The 24,450-nt window shown below is 50.8% G+C and overlaps 1 protein-coding gene and 1 long non-coding RNA gene across 3 annotated transcripts in view; both read right to left on the bottom strand.

Moving 5' to 3' along the window:
* Nucleotides 1-24,450, bottom strand: part of TTLL11 (tubulin tyrosine ligase like 11) — a 61,407-nt gene that overhangs the window by 11,906 nt on the left and 25,051 nt on the right. Inside the window, exons 4-7 of the mRNA XM_040405430.1 lie at nucleotides 20,065-20,640; nucleotides 19,867-19,962; nucleotides 17,542-17,657; nucleotides 15,372-15,614 (exon numbers count right to left, since the gene is read on the bottom strand). Of these exons, the coding sequence (XP_040261364.1) occupies nucleotides 15,372-15,614; nucleotides 17,542-17,657; nucleotides 19,867-19,962; nucleotides 20,065-20,640 (1,031 nt within the window). The remainder of the gene's footprint in view (nucleotides 1-15,371; nucleotides 15,615-17,541; nucleotides 17,658-19,866; nucleotides 19,963-20,064; nucleotides 20,641-24,450) is intronic.
* LOC120977527 lies at nucleotides 12,339-14,670 on the bottom strand. Of its 2 annotated transcripts, XR_005773918.1 has the most exons (4): nucleotides 14,600-14,670; nucleotides 14,394-14,496; nucleotides 14,085-14,187; nucleotides 12,339-12,745 (listed from the first exon to the last, which is right to left on the bottom strand). It is a non-coding gene; the product is annotated as an uncharacterized LOC120977527 (long non-coding RNA). The 2 variants fall into 2 exon arrangements; XR_005773917.1 differs by lacking the exon at nucleotides 14,600-14,670 and having other exon boundaries at nucleotides 14,394-14,574.

The following is a 24,450-nucleotide window of genomic DNA, read 5'->3' as shown; positions in this document are numbered from 1 at the left end:
TCTCCGTTTTAGGTTTACACATATGACTCCGCCATTAGAGTCTCTCACGCATGGCTTCTCCGTTTTAGGTTACACATATGACTCCGCCATTAGAGTCTCTCACGCATGGCTTCTCCGTTTTAGGTTACACATACGACTCCGCCATTAGAGTCTCTCACGCATGGCTTCTCCGTTTTAGTTTTACACATACGACTCCGCCATTAGAGTCCCTCACGCAGAGCTCCTCTGTTTTAGGTTACACATATGACACCGCCATTAGAGTCTCTCACGCATGGCTTCTCCGTTTTAGGTTACACATATGACTCCGCCATTAGAGTCTCTCACGCATGGCTTCTCCGTTTTAGGTTACACATATGACTCCGCCATTAGAGTCTCTCACGCATGGCTTCTCCGTTTTAGGTTACACATATGACTCCGCCATTAGAGTCTCTCACGCCTGGCTTCTCCGTTTTAGGTTACACATATGACTCCGCCATTAGAATCTCACGCATGGCTTCACCGTTTTAGGTTACACATATGACTCCGCCATTAGAGTCTCTCACGCATGGCTGCTCCGTTTTAGGTTACACATATGACTCCGCCATTAGTGTCTTTCACGCATGGCTTCCCCGTTTTAGGTTACACATATGACTCCGCCATTAGAGTCTCTCACGCATGGCTTCTCCGTTTTAGGTTACACATATGACTCCGCCATTAGAGTCTCTCACGCATGGCTTCTCCGTTTTAGTTTTACACATATGACTCCGCCATTAGAGTCTCGCACGCATGGCTTCTCCGTTTTAGGTTTACACATATGACTCCGCCATTAGAGTCTCTCACGCATGGCTTCTCCGTTTTAGGTTACACATATGACTCCGCCATTAGAGTCTCTCACGCATGGCTTCTCCGTTTTAGTTTTACACATACGACTCCGCCATTAGAGTCCCTCACGCAGAGCTCCTCCGTTTTAGGTTACACATATGACACCGCCATTAGAGTCTCTCACGCATGGCTTCTCCGTTTTAGGTTACACATATGACTCCGCCATTAGAGTCTCTCACGCATGGCTTCTCCGTTTTAGGTTACACATATGACTCCGCCATTAGAGTCTCTCACGCATGGCTTCTCCGTTTTAGGTTACACATATGACTCCGCCATTAGAGTCTCTCACGCATGGCTTCTCCGTTTTAGGTTACACATATGACTCTGCCATTAGAGTCTCTCACGCATGGCTTCTCCGTTTTAGGTTACACATATGACTCTGCCATTAGTCTCTCATGCATGGCTTCTCCGTTTTAGTTTTACACATATGACTCCGCCATTAGAGTCTCTCACGCATGGCTTCTCCGTTTTAGGTTACACATATGACTCCGCCATTAGAGTCTCTCACGCATGGCTTCTCCGTTTTAGGTTACACATATGACTCTGCCATTAGTCTCTCATGCATGGCTTCTCCGTTTTAGTTTTACACATATGACTCCGCCATTAGAGTCTCACGCAGAGCTCCTCCGTTTTAGGTTTACACATATGACTCCGCCATTAGAGTCTCTCACGCATGGCTTCTCCGTTTTAGGTTACACATATGACTCCGCCATTAGTCTCTCACGCATGGCTTCTCCGTTTTAGGTTTACACATAGGACTCCGCCATTAGAGTCTCTCACGCATGGCTTCTCCGTTTTAGGTTACACATATGACTCCGCCATTAGAATCTCACGCATGGCTTCACCGTTTTAGGTTACACATATGACTCCGCCATTAGAGTCTCTCACGCATGGCTTCTCCGTTTTAGGTTTACACATATGACTCCGCCATTAGAGTCTCACGCATGGCTTCTCCGTTTTAGGTTACACATATGACTCCGCCATTAGAGTCTCTCACGCATGGCTTCTCCGTTTTAGGTTTACACATATGACTCCGCCATTAGAGTCTCTCACGCCTGGCTTCTCCGTTTTAGGTTACACATATGACTCCGCCATTAGAGTCTCTCACGCATGGCTTCTCCGTTTTAGGTTACACATATGACTCCGCCATTAGAGTCTCTCACGCATGGCTTCTCCGTTTTAGGTTTACACATATGACTCCGCCATTAGAGTCTCTCACGCCTGGCTTCTCCGTTTTAGGTTACACATATGACTCCGCCATTAGAGTCTCTCACGCATGGCTTCTCCGTTTTAGGTTACACATATGACTCCGCCATTAGAGTCTCGCACGCATGGCTTCTCCGTTTTAGGTTACACATATGACTCCGCCATTAGAGTCCCTCACGCAGAGCTTCTCCGTTTTAGTTTTACACATATGACTCCGCCATTAGTCTCTCACGCATGGCTCCATTAGTCTCTCGCGCATGGCTTCTCCGCTTTAGGTTTACACACAGGACTCCGCCTCTCACGCATGGAGGTAAAAAATAAATAAAATAATAATAATAATTCCTCACCAGGCCCAGCTGCGCTGGGACTAGTCTCCCATCTCACCATAGCTAAGAGACTGATGGCCAATTCCTTGGCCAGTAATACTCTGAGGGCTTACAAGACAGCTTGGCGCCTGTTTCAGAGATATGAGAACACCTACCCGGCTGCTGGCCGGGGACCTATCACTCACCTATTGGGCTTTGTCGGGGTTTTTGCCACTCTCACTTAAACCTGTCCTATAGCATTGTTAACTATACATGGCAGGTATTCAGCACCATTGGTGCAGGCTACATCCGGACCTACCGTCACTCTTCTCCGCCCACCCGATCAAAGCGGCGTTGAAGGGATTGCGCAAGATGTCTGTTGTGAAACGACATGGGCGTCAGCTATTTACCGTTAGCTTGTTCAGGCCGTGACAGGCAAACTGCAGGGGCAAACCGTTCGGGCCACAGGTTAGCGCTCTGGTAGAAACAGCCTTGTACCTGGCCTTCCATGGATTCCTCAGGTCAGGCGAGCTCATGGGCACCAATACGCTGGCTGGGTGCTTGCGGAAAGGTCAGCTCATCCGGCGCGGGTCCATCTATGTCCTCACCTTGGCCTCGTCCAAGACGTCACGGCCGGGGCAACCAGTGGCGGTCAGATACTTTCCCACGGACAGCAGATGGTGTCCGGTGCAGGCCTTGGAGGCTTGGCTGCGTAGTATTTAGTCCAAGCAGCATGTTCTCCCGTACTCGAACTAGTCAATGCCCGGCTAACCACCGCGGCCTTTCTTACGTACATTCAGGTTAGTTGACAGGTCCAGGGGTCGGTCCTCGCTGGATCACAGGACATTCCTTCCACATGGGCACGGCAGCGGCGGCGTCCATGCATAAGGTGCCAGTACATGTCATCAAACATTTGGGTCGTCGCAGTTCCACGTGTTCCATGCGTAATATCCCGGATCCTTATACGAAATATCATTGGCTTTCGAGTTTTGGTCTGTAGTTTCTGTTATCTAGTTTTCAAACTCCTATGCATGGTTCTTTTGGCCCCTTTAGGCTACCCTTCGATAAGCAGTTCCGGCATAACTCTGCTGCTTCTAGGTTGGGGGGGTGGAGTATAGGCTTAGGTAGGGGACCCTCTCAGCATGAGCCGATCCGAGCACAAGTGGTAGGCAATTAAGAGTGCCGTGTTTGTGTGAGGGGAGGCGGGGAGTTCACTATTTAAACCTGGCCCTCCTCCCCCCACTTGTCGGTTCGAACGATTTCAACCCACCCAGGAGCCCTCCCTTCTTTCAGGTCTCATCATTGGGGTAGCCCCCTTTAGGCTACCCTTCGATAAGCAGTTCTGGCATAACTCTGCTGCTTCTAGGTAGGGGGGGGGGTGGAGTATAGGCTTAGGTAGGGGACCCTCTCAGCATGAGCCGATCCGAGCACAAGTGAACTTTTATACACAAAGAAGATTCCTCTCTTGCAGCGCAATCTTTTTTTACATATTTTCTTCAAGTTATAGACTTTTCCCACATTGTCTTCAGATCTGCAGCGCTTGAGGGGACTAGTATTTCTGAACAGAGACTCTATCTATTTATTTTCTGAACTGTTGACATCAGGGCAGTGAATGTTCTCCAGATCCAGAGAATTAACCCGTTCACAGTAGACAAACCGTTCTGGCAAATGAAGATGGCGGTTTACAGATCATCATGGGGGACAGAGCTGGTAAGTGAAAACAGCAACACCGCCAGCAGAGTACACAGTGACCCCAGTGTACATACCGCTAATGGTGACCGCAATGTACCTACAACTAATGGTGACCGCAGTGTACCTACAACTAAGGGTGACCGCAGTGTAACATACCGCTAATGGTGACCGCAGTGTAACATGCCGCTAACGGTGACCGCAGTGTACATACCGCTAACGGTGACCGCAGTGTACATACCGCTAATGGTGACCGCAGTGTAACATGCCGCTAACGGTGACCGCAATGTACCTGTGGCGAAACCAACCTCGCCACTGGGTTTTGGAGAGGACTGGCTGCTGGCCTCTTGCCCCTGGATTATATACTAACTTTTAAAGGGACACTGACAGGCCAAAACAGCATATATAGTTAGATATATCTCATTACAGGTCTTATACAGTCTTTTAAAAGCATATAAGTATCCCCCCTGTCCACCTTATAAAGAGCGAAATATAAAGTTTTATAACCTGCTTCTCCTGTCAGCAATCTGCCCAAGGGGCGGCGTTTCATGTGAAAATGCGCCCAGCCAGCCTTCCCAACTGCCGTTCTTAAGCCCCGCCCAGCTCATCATTATTCACTTCGCTGGGCGGCGGCTAGAACTCTCCCCAGTCCCGATCCTGCGCCTGCGCAATTCAATCCTCCGGGCATCGTTCATGCCCAATCTTCTGCGCCTGCGCCCCGCCGTGCGATCGCGCCTGCGTACACACACCAGCCTCAGCCATGCACTGAGGCAGCTGCAGCCTCAGCCATGCACTGTTCAGAGCAGCGCTTCAGAACTGGGCGGGGCTTAAGAACGGCAGTTGGGAAGGCTGGCTGGGCGCATTTTCACATGAAACGCCGCCCCTTGGGCAGATTGCTGACAGGAGAAGCAGGTTATAAAACTTTATATTTCGCTCTTTATAAGGTAGACAGGGGGGATACTTATATGCTTTTAAAAGACTGTATAAGACCTGTAATGAGATATATCTAACTATATATGCTGTTTTGGCCTGTCAGTGTCCCTTTAAACCCCTGAACCTATTCAAGTGAATTTTGGATAGGTTTGTCCCCAAGTTATACTGTTTAAATTGATGTAAGTTATATGTATGGACAATGTAAACTCACAAAGTTGTAACAATTTATAATAAGTGTAACTTGTCAGCTTGGGAGGAAATGCTGGGTGTGTTTCTATTGTGCCATTGTGTGTTTAAAAGGTGATGTCTGTCCTGTTGTCTGCGCATGTGTATTGGTGACTTCTCTTTGTCTTGAGAGATAATTGGATTACGCCTCGGTTGTCTCCGGGACAGAGAGGAGGGAACCATAATGCATTGTGGGGATGTATTGTCTCTGTGTATCCTACAGTGCTGCATATCTTGTCCTATGTCCCAGTCTTCATTCTGGTCCTCTGGGGGCGTGAACGATTGGTTGCTGTAGTTACATTGTATGTGTTGCAAATTACTGATTGGTTATATATCAAACCCCTGTGGGCAGTACTATGTTTGTGGTTTGTGAATAAAAGAGGCTGTACGTGAAGTACAGTCAGACCACTGTTTGACCCTCAACACGGAGCCTTGTCTCGTTATTGGGGGGATTCACTGTATGCTGTTAGAAGACCGATTGCCAGAAGTGTAAGCTGATCCCTGTTCGTCTGCTAGCAGCTATTCGTGAGGTTCCAGTTGGGAGTGCTATTTTGTATCCAGTTCGGGACATTGGTGTTCTGCAGTAGCTGTGCCTGTCTCTCAGAAAGGGGCTTATCGCCTAAACGGATTTTAACCCCTTGTCTGCGGAAACGGTCCGTTACATTGGTGGCAAGCAGCGGGATCGTTCCTACAGCCAGAAGGACAGCTACAGGAGACACCATTTCTTTGGATTCTACAATTTAAAGACAACGCATGTCCCAGTACAGCAACCCTAAAAGCAACAGGATGGAACCAGCAGTGTTATACGAGGAGGAGGACCTGGATGGCCGGGATGCATTAAGAAAAGGCATCTGGTACCAGGCCCTGGATAGTGTACAATACCAGCGGGGTGAGAGTCTCCCCAGTGAAGAGCAGCGGTTGCAGAAGCAAGTGGCCCTGCGGATGCCCTTCCTAGGAGAGCAGCCCCTGGAGGAATGGGTGAAGGAACTAGAGCACCAGGTATGGCAGGAGCTATGGCTGGAGGATGCCTACCAGGCGCTTTGGTGGTATATGGCACAGTATATACCCTGGACAGCCGAACATGACAAGCCAGAGGGAGAGGAGTTTTATGGTCCTGGCTTGTTATGGGAGTCCTTTGCAGAGCCTGACTTCGGGAGCCCTGTACAGTCCAGACTTCAGGACATTTTCTATGAGAGGGAGGCTAGGCATGAGTGGGATGACCCCCATGAGGTAGAGCAAGACCTAGCTCACCTAGCAACCCTGGAGTGGGAACTGGAGCAGGACTACCGAGATCTCTTCCACTCCATTGAGAAGGCTCAGCAGGGCGGTAAGGTGACAGACCCAGATCCAGACCCATTCAGCTGGGCAGATATTGTAGAGTGTTACTGGGAAGGACCCCAGGTGGCCGGTAGAGATGGGACCGAGGTCTCTCCACCGGTCCTGCAGGGAATTGGGAGCCCAGTCTCCATTCCCCAGCAGCAGTGTGAAGTGCAGGGAGAGGAGAGCAGCGTCCTCCCTCCCCAGCGGCAGGCTGAGTTACAGGGGGCAGAGGTAGTTGTTCCTGCCCCCCAGCAGCAGAGTGATATGCCGGGAAGGCAGTGTGAAATGCAGGGAGAGGAGAGCAGCGTCCTCCCTCCCCAGCGGCAGGCTGAGTTACAGGGGGCAGAGGTAGTTGTTCCTGCCCCCCAGCAGCAGAGTGATTTTTTGGGAATTGGGAGCCCAGTCTCCATTCCCCAGCGGCAGAGGGTCCAGCAGGGAATAGAGAGCCCAGTCTCCTTTCCCCAGCAGCAGGACACTGTATTGGGAGCGGAGACGGTCGGTCGCCCTCCCCAGCGGCTGGAAGTATGTATGGGAGAGGAGCTCGTTACCCCCTCTCCCCAGCGGCAGCTTAACGCACCAGGGGGAGACAGTAAGCCCCACAACAGTGCAGATGAGAACGTGGTCTCTGTACTTACAGCACAGGGGGTAGAGACAGTCGGTCTCCCCCTCCAACAGCCAGACTCTAAGCCAGGGAGCAACACAGAGACCGGGAGTACCAGCTTCCAGCATAACCTTGGTGGACTCACTGGACAGAGACAGACTACCCAATGCAACAGGTCCAGTATTGGGTTGTGGGTGGGCTGCCAGACTAACTCAGGTACCGAGGTTAGTCTTCCCTGGGGAGGGGGGGGGGAGATGTGTGGCGAAACCAACCTCGCCACTGGGTTTTGGAGAGGACTGGCTGCTGGCCTCTTGCCCCTGGATTATGGGCCATATACTAACTTTTAAACCCCTGAACCTATTTAAGTGAATTTTGGATAGGTTTGTCCCCAAGTTATACTGTTTAAATTGATGTTAGTTATATGTATGGCCAATGTAAACTCACAAAGTTGTAACAATTTATAATAAGTGTAACTTGTCAGCTTGGGAGGAAATGCTGGGTGTGTTTCTATTGTGCCATTGTCCCATTGTGTGTTTAAAAGGTGATGTCTGTCCTGTTGTCTGCGCATGTGTATTGGTGACTTCTCTTTGTCTTGAGAGATAATTGGATTACGCCACGGTTGTCTCCGGGACAGAGAGGAGGGAACCATGATGCATTGTGGGGATGTATTGTCTCTGTGTATCCTACAGTGCTGCATATCTTGTCCTATGTCACAGTCTTCATTCTGGTCCTCTGGGGGTGTGAACGATTGGTTGCTGTAGTTACATTGTATGTGTTGCAAATTACTGATTTATTGTATTTCAAACCCCTGTGGGCAGTACTATGTTTGTGGTTTGTGAATAAAAGAGGCTGTACGTGAAGTACAGTCAGACCACTGCTTGACCCTCAACACGGAGCCTTGTCTCGTTATTGGGGGGATCCTCTGTATGCTGTTAGAAGACCGATTGCCAGGAGTGTAAGCTGATCCCTGTTCGTCTGCTAGCAGCTATTCGTGAGGTTCCAGTTGGGAGTGCTATTTTGTATCCAGTTCGGGACATTGGTGTTCTGCAGTAGCTGTGCCTGTCTCTCAGAAAGGGACTTATCGCCTAAACGGATTTTAACCCCTTGTCTGCGGAAACGGTCCGTTACAGTACCTACAACTAAGGGTGACCGCAGTGTACATACCGCTAATGGTGACCGCAGTGTACATACCGCTAATGGTGACCGCAGTGTACATACCGCTAATGGTGACCGCAGTGTAACATACCGCTAATGGTGACCGCACTGTACATACCGCTAATGGTGACCGCAGTGTACATACCGCTAATGGTGACCGCAGTGTAACATACCGCTAATGGTGACCGCACTGTACATACCGCTAAGGAAAGGCATCGGTACAGACCAGGAAGTGGCGCTATTAGTGGACAGTGAGAAAACTGTAGGATTTTATGGGTTTTCTTTAAATATAGATAATATTAAAAATTTTCCATCTCTAACACATTTTTTTAAGAATTTTTGAACACAGAAATGCGATTCAAACAATGGGTCATTTTCTGATGTCACATTCGCTTAAAGGGAGGATCAGTTCTAGATGGCGATTAGTGGCGGATAAAAGAAGCCCTGTGGCGCCACCAGAGCCATAGGGGCCCTTTGTGTGGGAGGTCAGGAGGGTGAGGCAGACTGTCCCCGTCCCCAGGGTTATTTCCTCTAGTAATTAAGGTTCTGACATGTGGAGGTCTCTCTGCAGGGGCCCGCTGAGCAGGGACAGACTCTGCCTACTCTCCTCCGTTTACCTGCCCGACATTGCCCCACCCTCCCAGGAGGGCAGAGCTGTAATTCCACTGCGCCTCATACAGGGTCGGACCCCCACTGATCTGATATTGATGGCCTATCCTGCCGACAGGATCATCAGTAACCCCACCCACCCCTTAAAGGTTTTTCACACAGGCACCTGCTGATGGGGGTGAGATCTAGAGCATCATGGGAGGTAATAATGGGACAGTGTCAGGAGTTTTCCAGAGTTGGTCAGATGGGTTGGGGGGGGGGGGGGGGTTGTCCCTCCTTTTGTATTTGTGTGGATAAATAGAACGGCTTGGAAAATTTGAAATGAATAAAAGAGGCAATCGGGCCGAGCGCTGTCTGACCTCACTGCTGAAGATGGGATCAGCAGAAAGTCTGGTCTCCCGTCCATTCTGTGTGAGCGCTTCTTACTCCTTGTTTTATTGATCGGGCCGAGCGCTGTCTGTCCTCACTGCTGAAGATGGGATCAGCAGAAAGTCTGGTCTCCCGTCCATTCTGTGTGAGCGCTTCTTACTCCTTGTTTTAGTGATTGGGTCGAGCGCTGTCTGTCCTCACTGCTGAAGACGGGCTCAGCAGAAAGTCTGGTCTCCTGTCTGCAATGTGTGAGCGCTTCTTACTCCTTGTTTTATTGATCGGGCCGAGTGCTGTCTGACCTCACTGCTGAAGACGGGCTCAGCAGAAAGTCTGGTCTCCCGTTCGCTCTGTGTGAGCGCTTCTTACTCCTTGTTTTAGTGATTGGGCCGAGCGCTGTCGGACTGCAGAAGATGGGCAGAGTAGAAAGTCTGGTCTCCTGTCTGCAATGTGTGAGCGCTTCTTACTCCTTGTTTTATTGATCGGGCCGAGCGCTGTCTGACCTCACTGCTAAAGATGGGATCAGCAGAAAGTCTGGTCTCCCGTCCATTCTGTGTGAGCGCTTCTTACTCCTTGTTTTAGTGATCGGGCAGAGCGCTGTCTGACCTCACTGCTGAAGATGGGCTCAGTAGAAAGTCTGGTCTCCCGTCCATTCTGTGTGAGCGCTTCTTACTCCTTGTTTTATTGATCGGGCCGAGCGCTGTCTGTCCTCACTGCTGAAGATGGGCTCAGTAGAAAGTCTGGTCTCCCGTCCATTCTGTATGAGCGCTTCTTACTCCTTGTTTTATTGATCGGGCCGAGTGCTGTCTGACCTCACTGCTGAAGATGGGCTCAGTAGAAAGTCTGGTCTCCCGTTCGCTCTGTGTGAGCGCTTCTTACTCCTTGTTTTAGTGATCGGGCCAAGCGCTGTCTAACCTCACTGCTGAAGATGGGCACAGTAGAAAGTCTAGTCTCCCGTCCATTCTGTGCGAGCGCTTCTTACTCCTTGTTTTATTGATCGGGCCGAGCGCTGTCTGTCCTCACTGCTGAAGATGGGCTCAGTAGAAAGTCTGGTCTCCCGTCCATTCTGTGTGAGCGCTTCTTACTCCTTGTTTTACTGATTGGGCAGAGCGCTGTCTGTCCTCACTGCTGAAGATGGGATCAGCAGAAAGTCTGGTCTCCCGTCCATTCTGTGTGAGCGCTTCTTATTCCTTGTTTTATTGATCGGGCCGAGCGCTGTCTGTCCTCACTGCTGAAGATGGGATCAGCAGAAAGTCTGGTCTCCCGTCCATTCTGTGTGAGCGCTTCTCACTCCTTGTTTTATTGATCAGGCAGAGCGCTGTCTGTCCTCACTGCTGAAGATGGGCTCAGTAGAAAGTCTGGTCTCCTGTCTGCAATGTGTGAGCGCTTCTTACTCCTTGTTTTATTGATCGGGCTGAGCGCTGTCTGTCCTCACTGCTGAAGATGGGATCAGCAGAAAGTCTGGTCTCCCGTCCATTCTGTGTGAGCGCTTCTTACTCCTTGTTTTATTGATCGGGCCGAGCGCTGTCTGTCCTCACTGCTGAAGACGGGCTCAGCAGAAAGTCTGGTCTCCCGTTCGCTCTGTGTGAGCGCTTCTTACTCCTTGTTTTAGTGATTGGGCCGAGCGCTGTCGGACTGCAGAAGATGGGCAGAGTAGAAAGTCTGGTCTCCTGTCTGCAATGTGTGAGCGCTTCTTACTCCTTGTTTTATTGATCGGGCCGAGCGCTGTCTGACCTCACTGCTAAAGATGGGATCAGCAGAAAGTCTGGTCTCCCGTCCATTCTGTGTGAGCGCTTCTTACTCCTTGTTTTAGTGATCGGGCAGAGCGCTGTCTGAACTCACTGCTGAAGATGGGCTCAGTAGAAAGTCTGGTCTCCCGTCCATTCTGTGTGAGCGCTTCTTACTCCTTGTTTTAGTGATTGGGCAGAGCGCTGTCTGTCCTCACTGCTGAAGATGGGATCAGCAGAAAGTCTGGTCTCCCGTTCGCTCTGTGTGAGCGCTTCTTACTCCTTGTTTTATTGATCGGGCCGAGCGCTGTCTGACCTCACTGCTGAAGACGGGCTCAGTAGAAAGTCTGGTCTCCCGTCCATTCTGTGTGAGCGCTTCTTACTCCTTGTTTTATTGATCGGGCCGAGCGCTGTCTGTCCTCACTGCTGAAGATGGGATCAGCAGAAAGTCTGGTCTCCCGTCCATTCTGTGTGAGCGCTTCTTACTCCTTGTTTTATTGATCAGGCAGAACGCTGTCTGTCCTCACTGCTGAAGATGGGCTCAGTAGAAAGTCTGGTCTCCTGTCTGCAATGTGTGAGCGCTTCTTACTCCTTGTTTTATTGATCGGGCTGAGCGCTGTCTGTCCTCACTGCAGAAGACGGGCTCAGCAGAAAGTCTGGTCTCCCGTCCATTCTGTGTGAGCGCTTCTTACTCCTTGTTTTATTGATCGGGCTGAGCGCTGTCTGTCCTCACTGCAGAAGACGGGCTCAGCAGAAAGTCTGGTCTCCCGTTCGCTCTGTGTGAGCGCTTCTTACTCCTTGTTTTAGTGATTTGGTCGAGCGCTGTCGGACTGCAGAAGATGGGCAGAGTAGAAAGTCTGGTCTCCTGTCTGCAATGTGTGAGCGCTTCTTACTCCTTGTTTTATTGATCGGGCCGAGCGCTGTCTGACCTCACTGCTGAAGATGGGATCAGCAGAAAGTCTGGTCTCCCGTCCATTCTGTGTGAGCGCTTCTTACTCCTTGTTTTAGTGATCGGGCAGAGCGCTGTCTGTCCTCACTGCTGAAGATGGGATCAGCAGAAAGTCTGGTCTCCCGTTCGCTCTGTGTGAGCGCTTCTTACTCCTTGTTTTAGTGATTGGGCAGAGCGCTGTCTGTCCTCACTGCAGAAGACGGGCTCAGCAGAAAGTCTGGTCTCCCGTTCGCTCTGTGTGAGCGCTTCTTACTCCTTGTTTTAGTGATTGGGCCGAGCGCTGTCGGACTGCAGAAGATGGGCAGAGTAGAAAGTCTGGTCTCCTGTCTGCAATGTGTGAGCGCTTCTTACTCCTTGTTTTATTGATCGGGCCGAGCGCTGTCTGACCTCACTGCTGAAGATGGGATCAGCAGAAAGTCTGGTCTCCCGTCCATTCTGTATGAGCGCTTCTTACTCCTTGTTTTAGTGATCGGGCAGAGCGCTGTCTGACCTCACTGCAGAAGACGGGCTCAGCAGAAAGTCTGGTCTCCCGTCCATTCTGTGTGAGCGCTTCTTACTCCTTGTTTTAGTGATTGGGCCGAGCGCTGTCTGACCTCACTGCTGAAGATGGGCTCAGCAGAAAGTCTGGTCTCCTGTCTGCAATGTGTGAGCGCTTCTTACTCCTTGTTTTAGTGATCGGGCAGAGCGCTGTCTGTCCTCACTGCAGAAGACGGGCTCAGCAGAAAGTCTGGTCTCCTGTCCATTCTGTGTGAGCGCTTCTTACTCCTTGTTTTAGTGATCGGGCAGAGCGCTGTCTGTCCTCACTGCTGAAGATGGGATCAGCAGAAAGTCTGGTCTCCTGTCTGCAATGTGTGAGCGCTTCTTACTCCTTGTTTTAGTGATCGGGCAGAGCGCTGTCTGTCCTCACTGCTGAAGACGGGCTCAGCAGAAAATCTGGTCTCCCGTTCGCTCTGTGTGAGCGCTTCTTACTCCTTGTTTTATTGATCGGGCCGAGCGCTGTCTGTCCTCACTGCAGAAGACGGGATCAGCAGAAAGTCTGGTCTCCCGTTCGCTCTGTATGAGCACTTCTTACTCCTTGTTTTAGTGATTGGGCCGAGTGCTGTCTGACCTCACTGCTGAAGATGGGCTCAGTAGAAAGTCTGGTCTCCCGTCCATTCTGTGTGAGCGCTTCTCACTCCTTGTTTTATTGATCGGGCCGAGCGCTGTCTGACCTCACTGCTGAAGATGGGCTCAGTAGAAAGTCTGGTCTCCCGTCCATTCTGTATGAGCGCTTCTTACTCCTTGCTTTATTGATCGGGCCGAGCGCTGTCTGACCTCACTGCTGAAGATGGGCTCAGTAGAAAGTCTGGTCTCCCGTCCATTCTGTGTGAGCGCTTCTTACTCCTTGTTTTAGTGATTGGGCCGAGCGCTGTCTGACCTCACTGCTGAAGATGGGCTCAGTAGAAAGTCTGGTCTCCCGTCCATTCTGTGTGAGCGCTTCTTACTCCTTGCTTTATTGATCGGGCCGAGCGCTGTCTGACCTCACTGCTGAAGATGGGCTCAGTAGAAAGTCTGGTCTCCCGTCCATTCTGTGTGAGCGCTTCTTACTCCTTGTTTTATTGATCGGGCAGAGCGCTGTCTGTCCTCACTGCTGAAGATGGGCTCAGTAGAAAGTCTGGTCTCCCGTCCATTCTGTGTGAGCGCTTCTCACTCCTTGTTTTATTGATCGGGCCGAGCGCTGTCTGTCCTCACTGCTGAAGACGGGCTCAGCAGAAAGTCTGGTCTCCCGTCCATTCTGTATGAGCGCTTCTTACTCCTTGCTTTATTGATCGGGCCGAGCGCTGTATGACCTCACTGCTGAAGATGGGCTCAGCAGAAAGTCTGGTCTCCCGTCCATTCTGTGCGAGCGCTTCTTACTCCTTGTTTTATTGATCGGGCCGAGCGCTGTCTGTCCTCACTGCAGAAGACGGGCTCAGTAGAAAGTCTGGTCTCCCGTCCATTCTGTGTGAGCGCTTCTCACTCCTTGTTTTATTGATCGGGCCGAGCGCTGTCTGTCCTCACTGCTGAAGACGGGCTCAGCAGAAAGTCTGGTCTCCCGTCCATTCTGTGTGAGCGCTTCTTACTCCTTGCTTTATTGATCGGGCCGAGCGCTGTCTGACCTCACTGCTGAAGATGGGCTCAGTAGAAAGTCTGGTCTCCCGTCCATTCTGTGTGAGCGCTTCTCACTCCTTGTTTTAGTGATCGGGCAGAGCGCTGTCTGACCTCACTGCTGAAGATGGGCTCAGCAGAAAGTCTGGTCTCCCGTTCGCTCTATGTGAGCGCTTCTTACTCCTTGTTTTATTGATCGGGCCGAGCGCTGTCTGACCTCACTGCTGAAGATGGGCTCAGCAGAAAGTCTGGTCTCCTGTCTGCAATGTGTGAGCGCTTCTTACTCCTTGTTTTATTGATCGGGCCGAGCGCTGTCTGACCTCACTGCAGAAGACGGGCTCAGCAGAAAGTCTGGTCTCCCGTCCATTCTGTGTGAGCGCTTCTTACTCCTTGTTTTATTGATCGGGCCGAGCGCTGTCTGTCCTCACTGCTGAAGATGGGCTCAGCAGAAAGTCTGGTCTCCTGTCTGCAATGTGTGAGCGCTTCTTACTCCTTGTTTTATTGATCGGGCCGAGCGCTGTCTGACCTCACTGCAGAAGACGGGCTCAGCAGAAAGTCTGGTCTCCCGTCCATTCTGTGTGAGCGCTTCTTACTCCTTGTTTTATTGATCGGGCCGAGCGCTGTCTGACCTCACTGCTGAAGATGGGCTCAGTAGAAAGTCTGGTCTCCCGTCCATTCTGTATGAGCGCTTCTTACTCCTTGCTTTATTGATCGGGCCGAGCGCTGTCTGACCTCACTGCAGAAGACGGGCTCAGCAGAAAGTCTGGTCTCCTGTCTGCAATGTGTGAGCGCTTCTTACTCCTTGTTTTATTGATCGGGCCGAGCGCTGTCTGACCTCACTGCTGAAGACGGGCTCAGCAGAAAGTCTGGTCTCTCGTCCACTGTGTCCAAGTGCTCAGACCTACACCGATAACATGCTTAAGTCACAATAATGGTCACCTTAAGTCACCAGGCTGAGTCTCTAAACCTGCTGCAGATGTTGTCTGTAAGACGAGCTGGAATTGGTTTTTCGTTTGCAGTAATAATAAATCTCCACCGAGTAAAGGAATAAAAGCAGCGATAAGGATCAGAGCGAAGCGTCCGCTATCGGGGAGGTTATACTGCTGGTGGCTGCCGACTGATCAGTATACCGCAAGCCCATGGATTCCCAGGTTGAAGCCGCTGCAGATCCCAGGCACCATATCCCAGGAGCTGCTATGTCTGCTGCCCATTACACTGGAATAGGCCTGATAATCCAGAAAATTGTATATAACCCGCTACTTACCAGCGGATGATGACAGTCCCACCAGCCTGCTCACCATATGAAGGTGCGGAATCCTGTTGGCCCCATCCTCATGGATCCCTTCACTCCCAGAAATCGAATGAACAGGGAAGTGATTCGCTCCAACACCCGGAGGTGACTGAACTGCTTGGAATACTTGGGGTACAGTTGCTTAAGGCACAACGGAGGCAGGTGACGCTTGTTGGGGCTCTCGCTCCTCTCAGGGTCACAGTCTGGAGATCCGCTTTGGACATCGTTCATTTTACCAGAAGATGGAGATCTGGAGGAAAAACAGAGAAACCCAAGTTAGCAGCACTGATTCAGAGAAGGTGGTAACATGGCTGCTGGCTCTTCTGCTACGGGGCAGGAGAGCTCACCATCAGCACAGAGTGGTCGGCTGACCGAGCAGCCAAATGGAGGCCTGAGAAGCCTCTATTCCTGCTGTGTAGGTATGTGGAGGGTCCACGGCAAGGACACAAGATATTCCATGCCGCCATCCACCGTGAAGAAAGATAAGGCCTGTGACAGAACATGTGACCACGGCGAGGACACGAGATGAGCAGTGCTGACACCTGAATACCTCCATCTGTCCTCTGACCGCCATCTTTTCCTGGGCATCTGCTGCAGATGGCTGATGTAGTGCAGCACCTCGTGTCAGTGTGCGACAGATGAGCAGATGACTGCATAATATTCTTAACACTTAAAGGTTTCCATGGGAACATCTGTGGTGGAACAAGTTCAGAAGTAAAAGCACTGAAGAGTAGAGATGGTGCAGACGCCGTACTCCGGAGAGTAGAGATGGTGCAGACGCCGTACTCCGGAGAGTAGAGATGGTGCAGACGCCGTACTCCGGAGAGTAGAGATGGTGCAGACGCCGTACTCCGGAGAGTAGAGATGGTGCAGACGCCGTACTCCGGAGAGTAGAGATGGTGCAGACGCCGTACTCCGGAGAGTAGAGATGGTGCAGACGCCGTACTCCGGAGAGTAGAGATGGTGCAGACGCCGTACTCCGGAGAGTAGAGATGGTGCAGACGCCGTACTCCGGAGAGTAGAGATGGTGCAGACGCCGTACTCCGGAGAGTAGAGATGGTGCAGACGCCGTACTCCGGAGAGTAGAGATGGTGCAGACGCCGTACTCCGGAGAGTAGAGATGGTGCAGACGCCGTACTCCGGAGAGTAGAGATGGTGCAGACGCCGTACTCCGGAGAGTAGAGATGGTGCAGACGCCGTACTCCGGAGAGTAGAGATGGTGCAGACGCCGTACTCCGGAGAGTAGAGATGGTGCAGACGCCGTACTCCGGAGAGTAGAGATGGTGCAGACGCCGTACTCCGGAGAGTAGAGATGGTGCAGACGCCGTACTCCGGAGAGCAGAGATGGTGCAGACGCCGTACTCCGGAGAGTAGAGATGGTGCAGACGCCGTACTCCGGAGAGCAGAGATGGTGCACACGCCGTACTCCGGAGAGCAGAGATGGTGCACACGCCGTACTCCGGAGAGTAGAGATGGTGCAGACGCCGTACTCCGGAGAGTAGAGATGGTGCAGACGCCGTACTCCGGAGCGTAGAGATGGTGCAGCATGTCTGGGTTTACTGGTTCTTCTGATTTGGACCTTTCCGGTAAATGATGTACATGTACCCTGGAAAGATGGGTTTACGGCCCTGCGCCCCCAGACCTTGGCCTCTTCCATGATGCCTTACTTCTCCATTTCTATCATCCAGATCTGGACAGTGCAGCTGCTTATACCAAATAGAATTACAAACTGATGGGGTCATTTATCAAACTGGTGTCAAGTAGAATCGGCTTTGTTTCCCATAGTAACCAATCAGATTCCACCTTTCATTTTTCACAGCTCCTTTGGATAATGAAAGGAGGAATCTGATTGGTTGCTATGGGCAGCTCAGCCAGTTCTACTTTACGACCCTATGAGTTTCCAGGCTGTGCGGGTGAAGGATGCCGGAAAAGATCCGTCAGGAGCGCGGCTAGCTGTCAGTGCGCTAATAACATCACACAAAACCAAGATGGAGGAGGGCGGGACGCAGCATGGGGGATTCTGGGAAGGGCAGCAGCTGGCCATGATGATGCACCTCTCTTCTGATCACATACTGCTGAAGGGGGGGAACGAAAGCTCCTCCCCTTGGTCGGGTGGGTTTCATGACTAAAGTGTGAGCGCAGCCATCCGATTGGCAGTGATCTGTATAATTACTCACGGCTTCTGCTTGCTCCTACTCTCCAGGTGCACGAGGCGCAGCGTGTCCCTGATGACGGCGCTCTTCACCTCCTCGTCCACAGGGCTCGGCACATTCTCATAGACACCTGGCAGCAGCTGCAGCGACACAAGAACATGGCGAATGTGAATATCTGAAATGGAATATTCACGAGGCTCCGATTAAAGGGGTTATGCCACCTCGTCAGCCACTCCATTATTTCCATAACTCCACCTCCATGGGTCATGAGAGGGAGTGGTCACCAGGAAATTCCCTGTTACTCCCACTACACTATGGACACCGTTGCTCCTCCTACCTCTTCTGGGGCTGATAGAGGAAGCAGGAGGAGCCAGGGTGCACCCAGTGACTTGGACCCGCCCCAGGGGGACTTGCCTGCTGATTTGCATATAGATTTTCTCCAGAATGAAACAAGGAATAGCTAAGTGAAAGCTGTCATGCATTCAGCGAAGCTCGGCCTATAAGGCAGCGTTCCGGGAGTAACGGGGGATCCTGCCGACTCCTAATATTCAGGAGGTTCTAAACAATAATATTCAGTAGGCTCACCTAATTAATATCCATAGAGGTCACAATTAATATACATGAGGCTCACCTAATTAATATTCATGGAGGTCACATAATTAATATACAGTCGTGGCCAAAAGTTTTGAGAATGACACAAATATTGGTTTTCACAAAGTTTGCTGCTAAACTGCTTTTAGATCTTTGTTTCAGTTGTTTCTGTGATGTAGTGAAATATAATTACTCGCACTTCATACGTTTCAAAGGCTTTTATCGACAATTCCATGACATTGATGCAAAGAGTCAGTATTTGCAGTGTTGGCCCTTCTTTTTCAGGACCTCTGCAATCCGACTGGGCATGCTCTCAATCACCTTCTGGGCCAATTCCTGACTGATACAACCCATTCTTTCATCATCACTTCTTGGAGTTTGTCAGAATTAGTGGGTTTTTGTTTGTCCACCCGCCTCTTGAGGATTGACCACAAGTTCTCAATGGGATTAAGATCTGGGGAGTTTCCAGGCCATGGACCCAAAATGTCCACGTTTTGGTCCCCGAGCCACTTGGTTATCACTTTTGCCTTATAGCACAGTGCTCCATCGTGCTGGAAAATGCATTGTTCTTCACCAAACTGTTGCTGGATTGTTGGAAGAAGTTGCTGTTGGAGGGTGTTTTGGTGCCATTCTTTATTCATGGCTGTGTTTTTGGGCAAAATTGTGAGTGAGCCCACTCCCTTGGATGAGAAGCCACCCCACACATGAATGGTCTCAGGATGCTTTACTGTTGGCATGACACAGGACTGATGGCAGCGCTCACCTTTTCTTCTCCGGACAAGCCTTTTTCCAGATGCCCCAAACAATCAGAAAGAGGCTTCATCGGAGAATAGGACTTTGCCCCAGTCCTCAGCCGTCCATTCACCAGACTTTCTGCAGAAGATCAATCTGTCCCTGATGTTTTTTTGGAGAGAAGTGGCTTCTTTGCTGCCCTTCTTGACACCAGGCCATCTTCCAGAAGTCTTGGCCTCACTGTGCGTGCAGATGCGCTCACACCTGCCTGCTGCCATTCCTGAGCAAGCTCTGCACTGGTGGCACTCCGATCCCGCAGCTGAATCCTCTTTAGGAGACGATCCTGGCGCTTGCTGGACTTTCTTGGACGCCCTGAAGCCTTCTTAACAAGAATTGAACCTCTTTCCTTGAAGTTCTTGATGATCCTATAAATTGTTGATTGAGGTGCAATCTTAGTAGCCACAATATCCTTGCCTGTGAAGCCATTTTTATGTAACGCAATGATGGCTGCACGCGTTTCTTTGCAGGTCACCATGGTTAACAATGGAAGAACAATGATTTCAAGCATCACCCTCCTTTTAACATGTCAAGTCTGCCATTTTACCCAATCAGCCTGACATAATGATCTCCAGCCTTGTGCTCGTCAACATTCTCACCTGAGTTAACAAGACGATTACTGAAATGATCTCAGAAGGTCCTTTACTGACAGCAATGAAATGCAGTGGAAAGGTTTTTTTGGGATTAAGTTAATTTCCATGGCAAAGAAGGACTATGCAATTCATCTGATCACTCTTCATAACATTCTGGAGTATATGCAAATTGCTATTATAAAAATTTAAGCAGCAACTTTTCCAATTTCGTATATGTATGTAATTCGCAAAACTTTTGGCCACAACTGTAGATGAGGCTCACCTAATTAATATTCATGGTGGTCACATATTTAATATTAATGAGGGTCATAAAATATTATTATTATATTATAATATTTGTGCGGGTGACATCATCAGTATTAGGGCGGGTACTCGCCTCCTCCTCGTGCTCAATCTTCATGCTGGGGTTGGCGTTCACCTCTAGCAGCACCGGCTTCAGGTTCTTCATCAGGAGAATGTCAAACCCCAAAATCTACGGGGAGGACAGAGAAGGAATGTATACCTGTGACCTCAGACCAAATCACTACCACCATCATCACCCTCAGACAAGCGCAAAGCATCCACATGGTCCAACCTGGAAGCAAGAGGGTCCGGGCTTTCCTGGGGGTATGTCTAGCTGGTAATAGACCTTAAGTTCTGGAATCAGAGCCACGACCGTCTTGACGACCAGTGCTATGATGTCCGACCAGATGTTCTTGATGTCCATGCCTTTGGCCAGGAGTCTGTAGAGGACGCTGGACACTGTTCGCTTGCTACCTGTGTGCACACTGTTGGAGTGGATGAAGTTGCTGCTGTGGATGTTGAGAGAGTAGTTGGTCAGGTGCATGTAGACATGGTGGAGGTTCTTGTGGTTGGGCTCCTGGTACTGCTCGGTGCAGAAGCGTGACAGGCCGTCCTTGGACATGTAAATCTCCAGAGGTTCTAAGGACTTCAGTAAGACATAGAGGCGCAAATCAAACTTCAGCCTGTCTATGAGGAGCGGCTTAGTGATGTACTCCTGGACCACTGCAGGACGGTTCTGGAGACTAGTCATAGTCCGGACCTCTGCAGGGTCCTTAATGAGGTAGATGCCATCTCCTTGGCACCCACCATCTGGCTTCACAATGAAAGTAGGCTTCCAAGAAGGGTTGTTGTCTTTAGCCATGCGAACCTGCAAGAAAAATGGGTGACATCATGAAAACACTGGTCACCAAGGTGCACAGTGTGAATGCAAGAGATAGCGGTAGAGAGACTCCCCTTCACAAAAACCCGGATTAAGTGCGAGGACACTGGGGAGGAAAAGTCTGGGTAAGGTCTGGGACAGATACGGCATTCACATAGAGGTCCTCTGGGAAACCCCAGAAAATAGAAGCGGCAGTCTCTGTGTCCGTCTCTCTCCCTGTCTCCAGAAGTCCTTCCCTCCTCACCACAGCTTCTGATGTCAAATCTTACCCAGTCTCTAATAGTTCCCTGGTCGGTCGTTTGGGGGGTACTCAAGCCCTGCACCCCAGAAGTCACAGGACAGGGACTCATTTGCAGACATTGAGCACTTATGCTACTCAGTCTAGTTGGAGCGGACAGACCCCGATTTATCAGAATACAAAGATGCCCCTGCAGCGGGGCAGAAGGTGCAGAAACGGCTGCAGACAGAAGTCTTAGACTTAAAGACGCAGCAGATTTATCCAACATCACGCAACATTTGACTTTGGAGCAAATTCCGACAACACAGACTCCTGCAAAAAGTCCTGGACAGCTCCATTACTGCCGAGGACCGCCAGGGAGCGCAACGGATGAGAGGCTGACCCTGGAGGCGGGATGCTGCAGGAAGTCTGAGGACCTATAACAGCCACAATGGAGCCCGGGCAACAACATGGGTGAAGCTGGAAGCTACGAGGAGTCGGGCATCACATACTGTAAGGGGACATCTGCTGCCCAAGAACCACATGGTCACACCCTTAACTATCTGCACTCCCGCGGCAAGTCCGGCCACAACATGGTGGCAGCACTCTGTTGTTACGGCAACCAACCCTGCTGACAGTAGGTCTCCTTGGCCTATGAGGGAGCTGGAATGGTGCCACATGCTTCTGGAGGGCAGGCTATATAAACAGGCAGCAGCTGCCCACAGGGGCCTCCGATTTGTCTCCCTGCCTCTCTAGCTAGTGGTTTGTGTCTCTGGCCACTGACCTCTGTCTGTTTCTCTGACATGGTCTCTGACCTCCCGGGATTGGACTCTGCTGTGACCTGGCTGGTGACCCAGTCTCTGTCCTTTTCTCCTGGTTTCTCGTTGCTGTGCATTTCTATGTGATTTGGGATTCTGACTGGCTTAGGGTCTGGGTTTTCACCTCTTTCTTTCTCACTACTCTTTTCCCATTTGGTTTAGGCCCCTGTACTTAGCTAAGAAGGGACTGTCATCCAGTTGGGGCCATCACTTAGGAGGTAGGGACAGCAGTGCAGGTGGAGCACAGGGCTGCACTACCCGTTCATGACCCTCTCCATCGGTCAGGCGGTAATAACATCCCTTCAACTAGAAACACTGGGGCGGCTGCCAGTCATTAAGGTGGCGGAGGAAGAAGCCCGGATCCTCTCACTTCACACCCTCTGAACTGGGACCAAACATAAGAGGCTTCATCTGAGATCCTGAGAGAGAGGACCAGAATAAGAGGCTATAGATTAGAGGTCTTAAGGATGAGGTCCCCATCAATAACAAAGCAATGGTGCAGGGACGACTTCCACACCATCCAGCAACCGCTAGGTGATAAACTCTGCCACTGACGGTCTGTGATGAGCATCAGAGTCATTAGCAAGCATTCATGAAGAAGCCCTCAGTGAGCTACCTGCGAGGTCAGAGAAGATGAAGAGTGTCCTGTCTCTGCGCGGAAATGTCCCCGATGTGCACCACAGCTTATCTCACAAGGAGCGGAACCCCCTCAAGGCCATGTGCCCACAAGTCATGTAAAGGGGGTCAACTGCAATACTAGACACCGCCATGGACAGGAGGCGGGAGACCTATTACAGTGTCACACTGACGCTTCATAAAAAGGTTTTATGTCTCTGCTGTCCTCAAGGATCCTAAGACTCTGAAGAGACATTACATCTCATGTCTGTATGCTCATTCCGATGGTGATGACATCACAAGTCTGTACATGCCCTTCTAGGTGATAAAATGATGACATCATATGTATATGTGCACTCTGCAGGTGATGACATGCCTATATGTACAGACTAGGTGATGACATCATGTGTCCAATTTGTGGGTGATGATGTCACATGTCTCTATAGGTGAAAATGATCCTACAAGCGCCATAAGTCCCCAGTTAATCGCACAACATAACCCTTCGTATACAGAAAGCATCAGGTCCTCCCACTTATACAGTGACATCACAGGACAGTAGATCGTCAGCCCCCTCCCACTTATACAGTGACATCACAGGGCGGTAGAGCGTCAGCCCCCTCCCACTTATACAGTGACATCACAGGACAGTAGATCGTCAGCCCCCTCCCACTTATACAGTGACATTACAGGGCGGTAGAGCGTCAGCCCCCTCCCACTTAGATAGTGACATCACAGGACAGTAGATCGTCAGCCCCCTCCCACTTATACAGTGACATCACAGGGCGGTAGAGCGTCAGCCCCCTCCCACTTATACAGTGACATCACAGGACAGTAGATCGTCAGCCCCCTCCCACTTATACAGTGACATTACAGGGCGGTAGAGCGTCAGCCCCCTCCCACTTAGATAGTGACATCACAGGACAGTAGATCGTCAGCCCCCTCCCACTTATACAGTGACATCACAGGGCGGTAGAGCGTCAGCCCCCTCCCACTTATACAGTGACATCACAGGACAGTAGATCGTCAGCCCCCTCCCACTTATACAGTGACATCACAGGGCGGTAGAGCGTCAGCCCCCTCCCACTTAGATAGTGACATCACAGGACAGTAGATCGTCAGCCCCCTCCCACTTATACAGTGACATCACAGGGCGGTAGAGCGTCAGCCCCCTCCCACTTAGATAGTGACATCACAGGACAGTAGATCGTCAGCCCCCTCCCACTTATACAGTGACATCACAGGGCGGTAGAGCGTCAGCCCCCTCCCACTTAGATAGTGACATCAAAGGACAGTAGAGCATCAGCCCACTTCCACTTATATAGTGACATCACAGGGCGGTAGAGCGTCAGCCCCCTCCCACTGATACAGTGACATCACAGGGCGGTAGAGCGTCAGCCCCCTCCCACTTATACAGTGACATCACAGGGCGGTAGAGCATCAGCCCACTTCCACCTATATAGTGACATCACAGGGCAGTAGAGCATCAGCCCCCTCCCACTTATACAGTGACATCACAGGGCGGTAGAGCGTCAGCCCCCTCCCACTTATATAGTGACATCACAGGGCAGTAGAGCATCAGCCCCCTCCCACTTATATAGTGACATCACAGGGCAGTAGAGCGTCAGCCTCCTCCCACTTATATAGTGACATCACAGGGCAGTAGAGCATCAGCCCCCTCCCACTTATATAGTGACATCACAGGGCAGTAGAGCATCAGCCCCCTCCCACTTATATAGTGACATCACAGGGCAGTAGAGCATCAGCCCCCTCCCACTTATATAGTGACATCACAGGGCAGTAGAGCATCAGCCCCCTCCCACTTATATAGTGACATCACAGGGCAGTAAAGCGTCAGCCCCTCCCACTTATATAGTGACATCACAGGGCAGTAAAGCGTCAGCCCCTCCCACTTATATAGTGACATCACAGGGCAGTAGAGCATCAGCCCCCTCCCACTTATATAGTGACATCACAGGGCAGTAAAGCGTCAGCCCCCACCCACATATACAGTAACATCAATAGACAATAGTGTCAGCCCCCTCCCACATATACAGTAACATCACTAGACAATAAAGTGTCAGCCCCCTCCCACATATACAGTGACATCACTAGACAGTAGAGTGTCAGCCCCTTCCCACATATACAGTG

Source organism: Bufo bufo, chromosome 8 (assembly GCF_905171765.1).
Source record: "Bufo bufo chromosome 8, aBufBuf1.1, whole genome shotgun sequence".
In the NCBI taxonomy this organism is placed as follows: Eukaryota; Metazoa; Chordata; class Amphibia; order Anura; family Bufonidae; genus Bufo; species Bufo bufo.
Note: the sequence above shows the minus strand (reverse complement) of the source record. Positions and strands in the feature narration are given on the sequence as shown.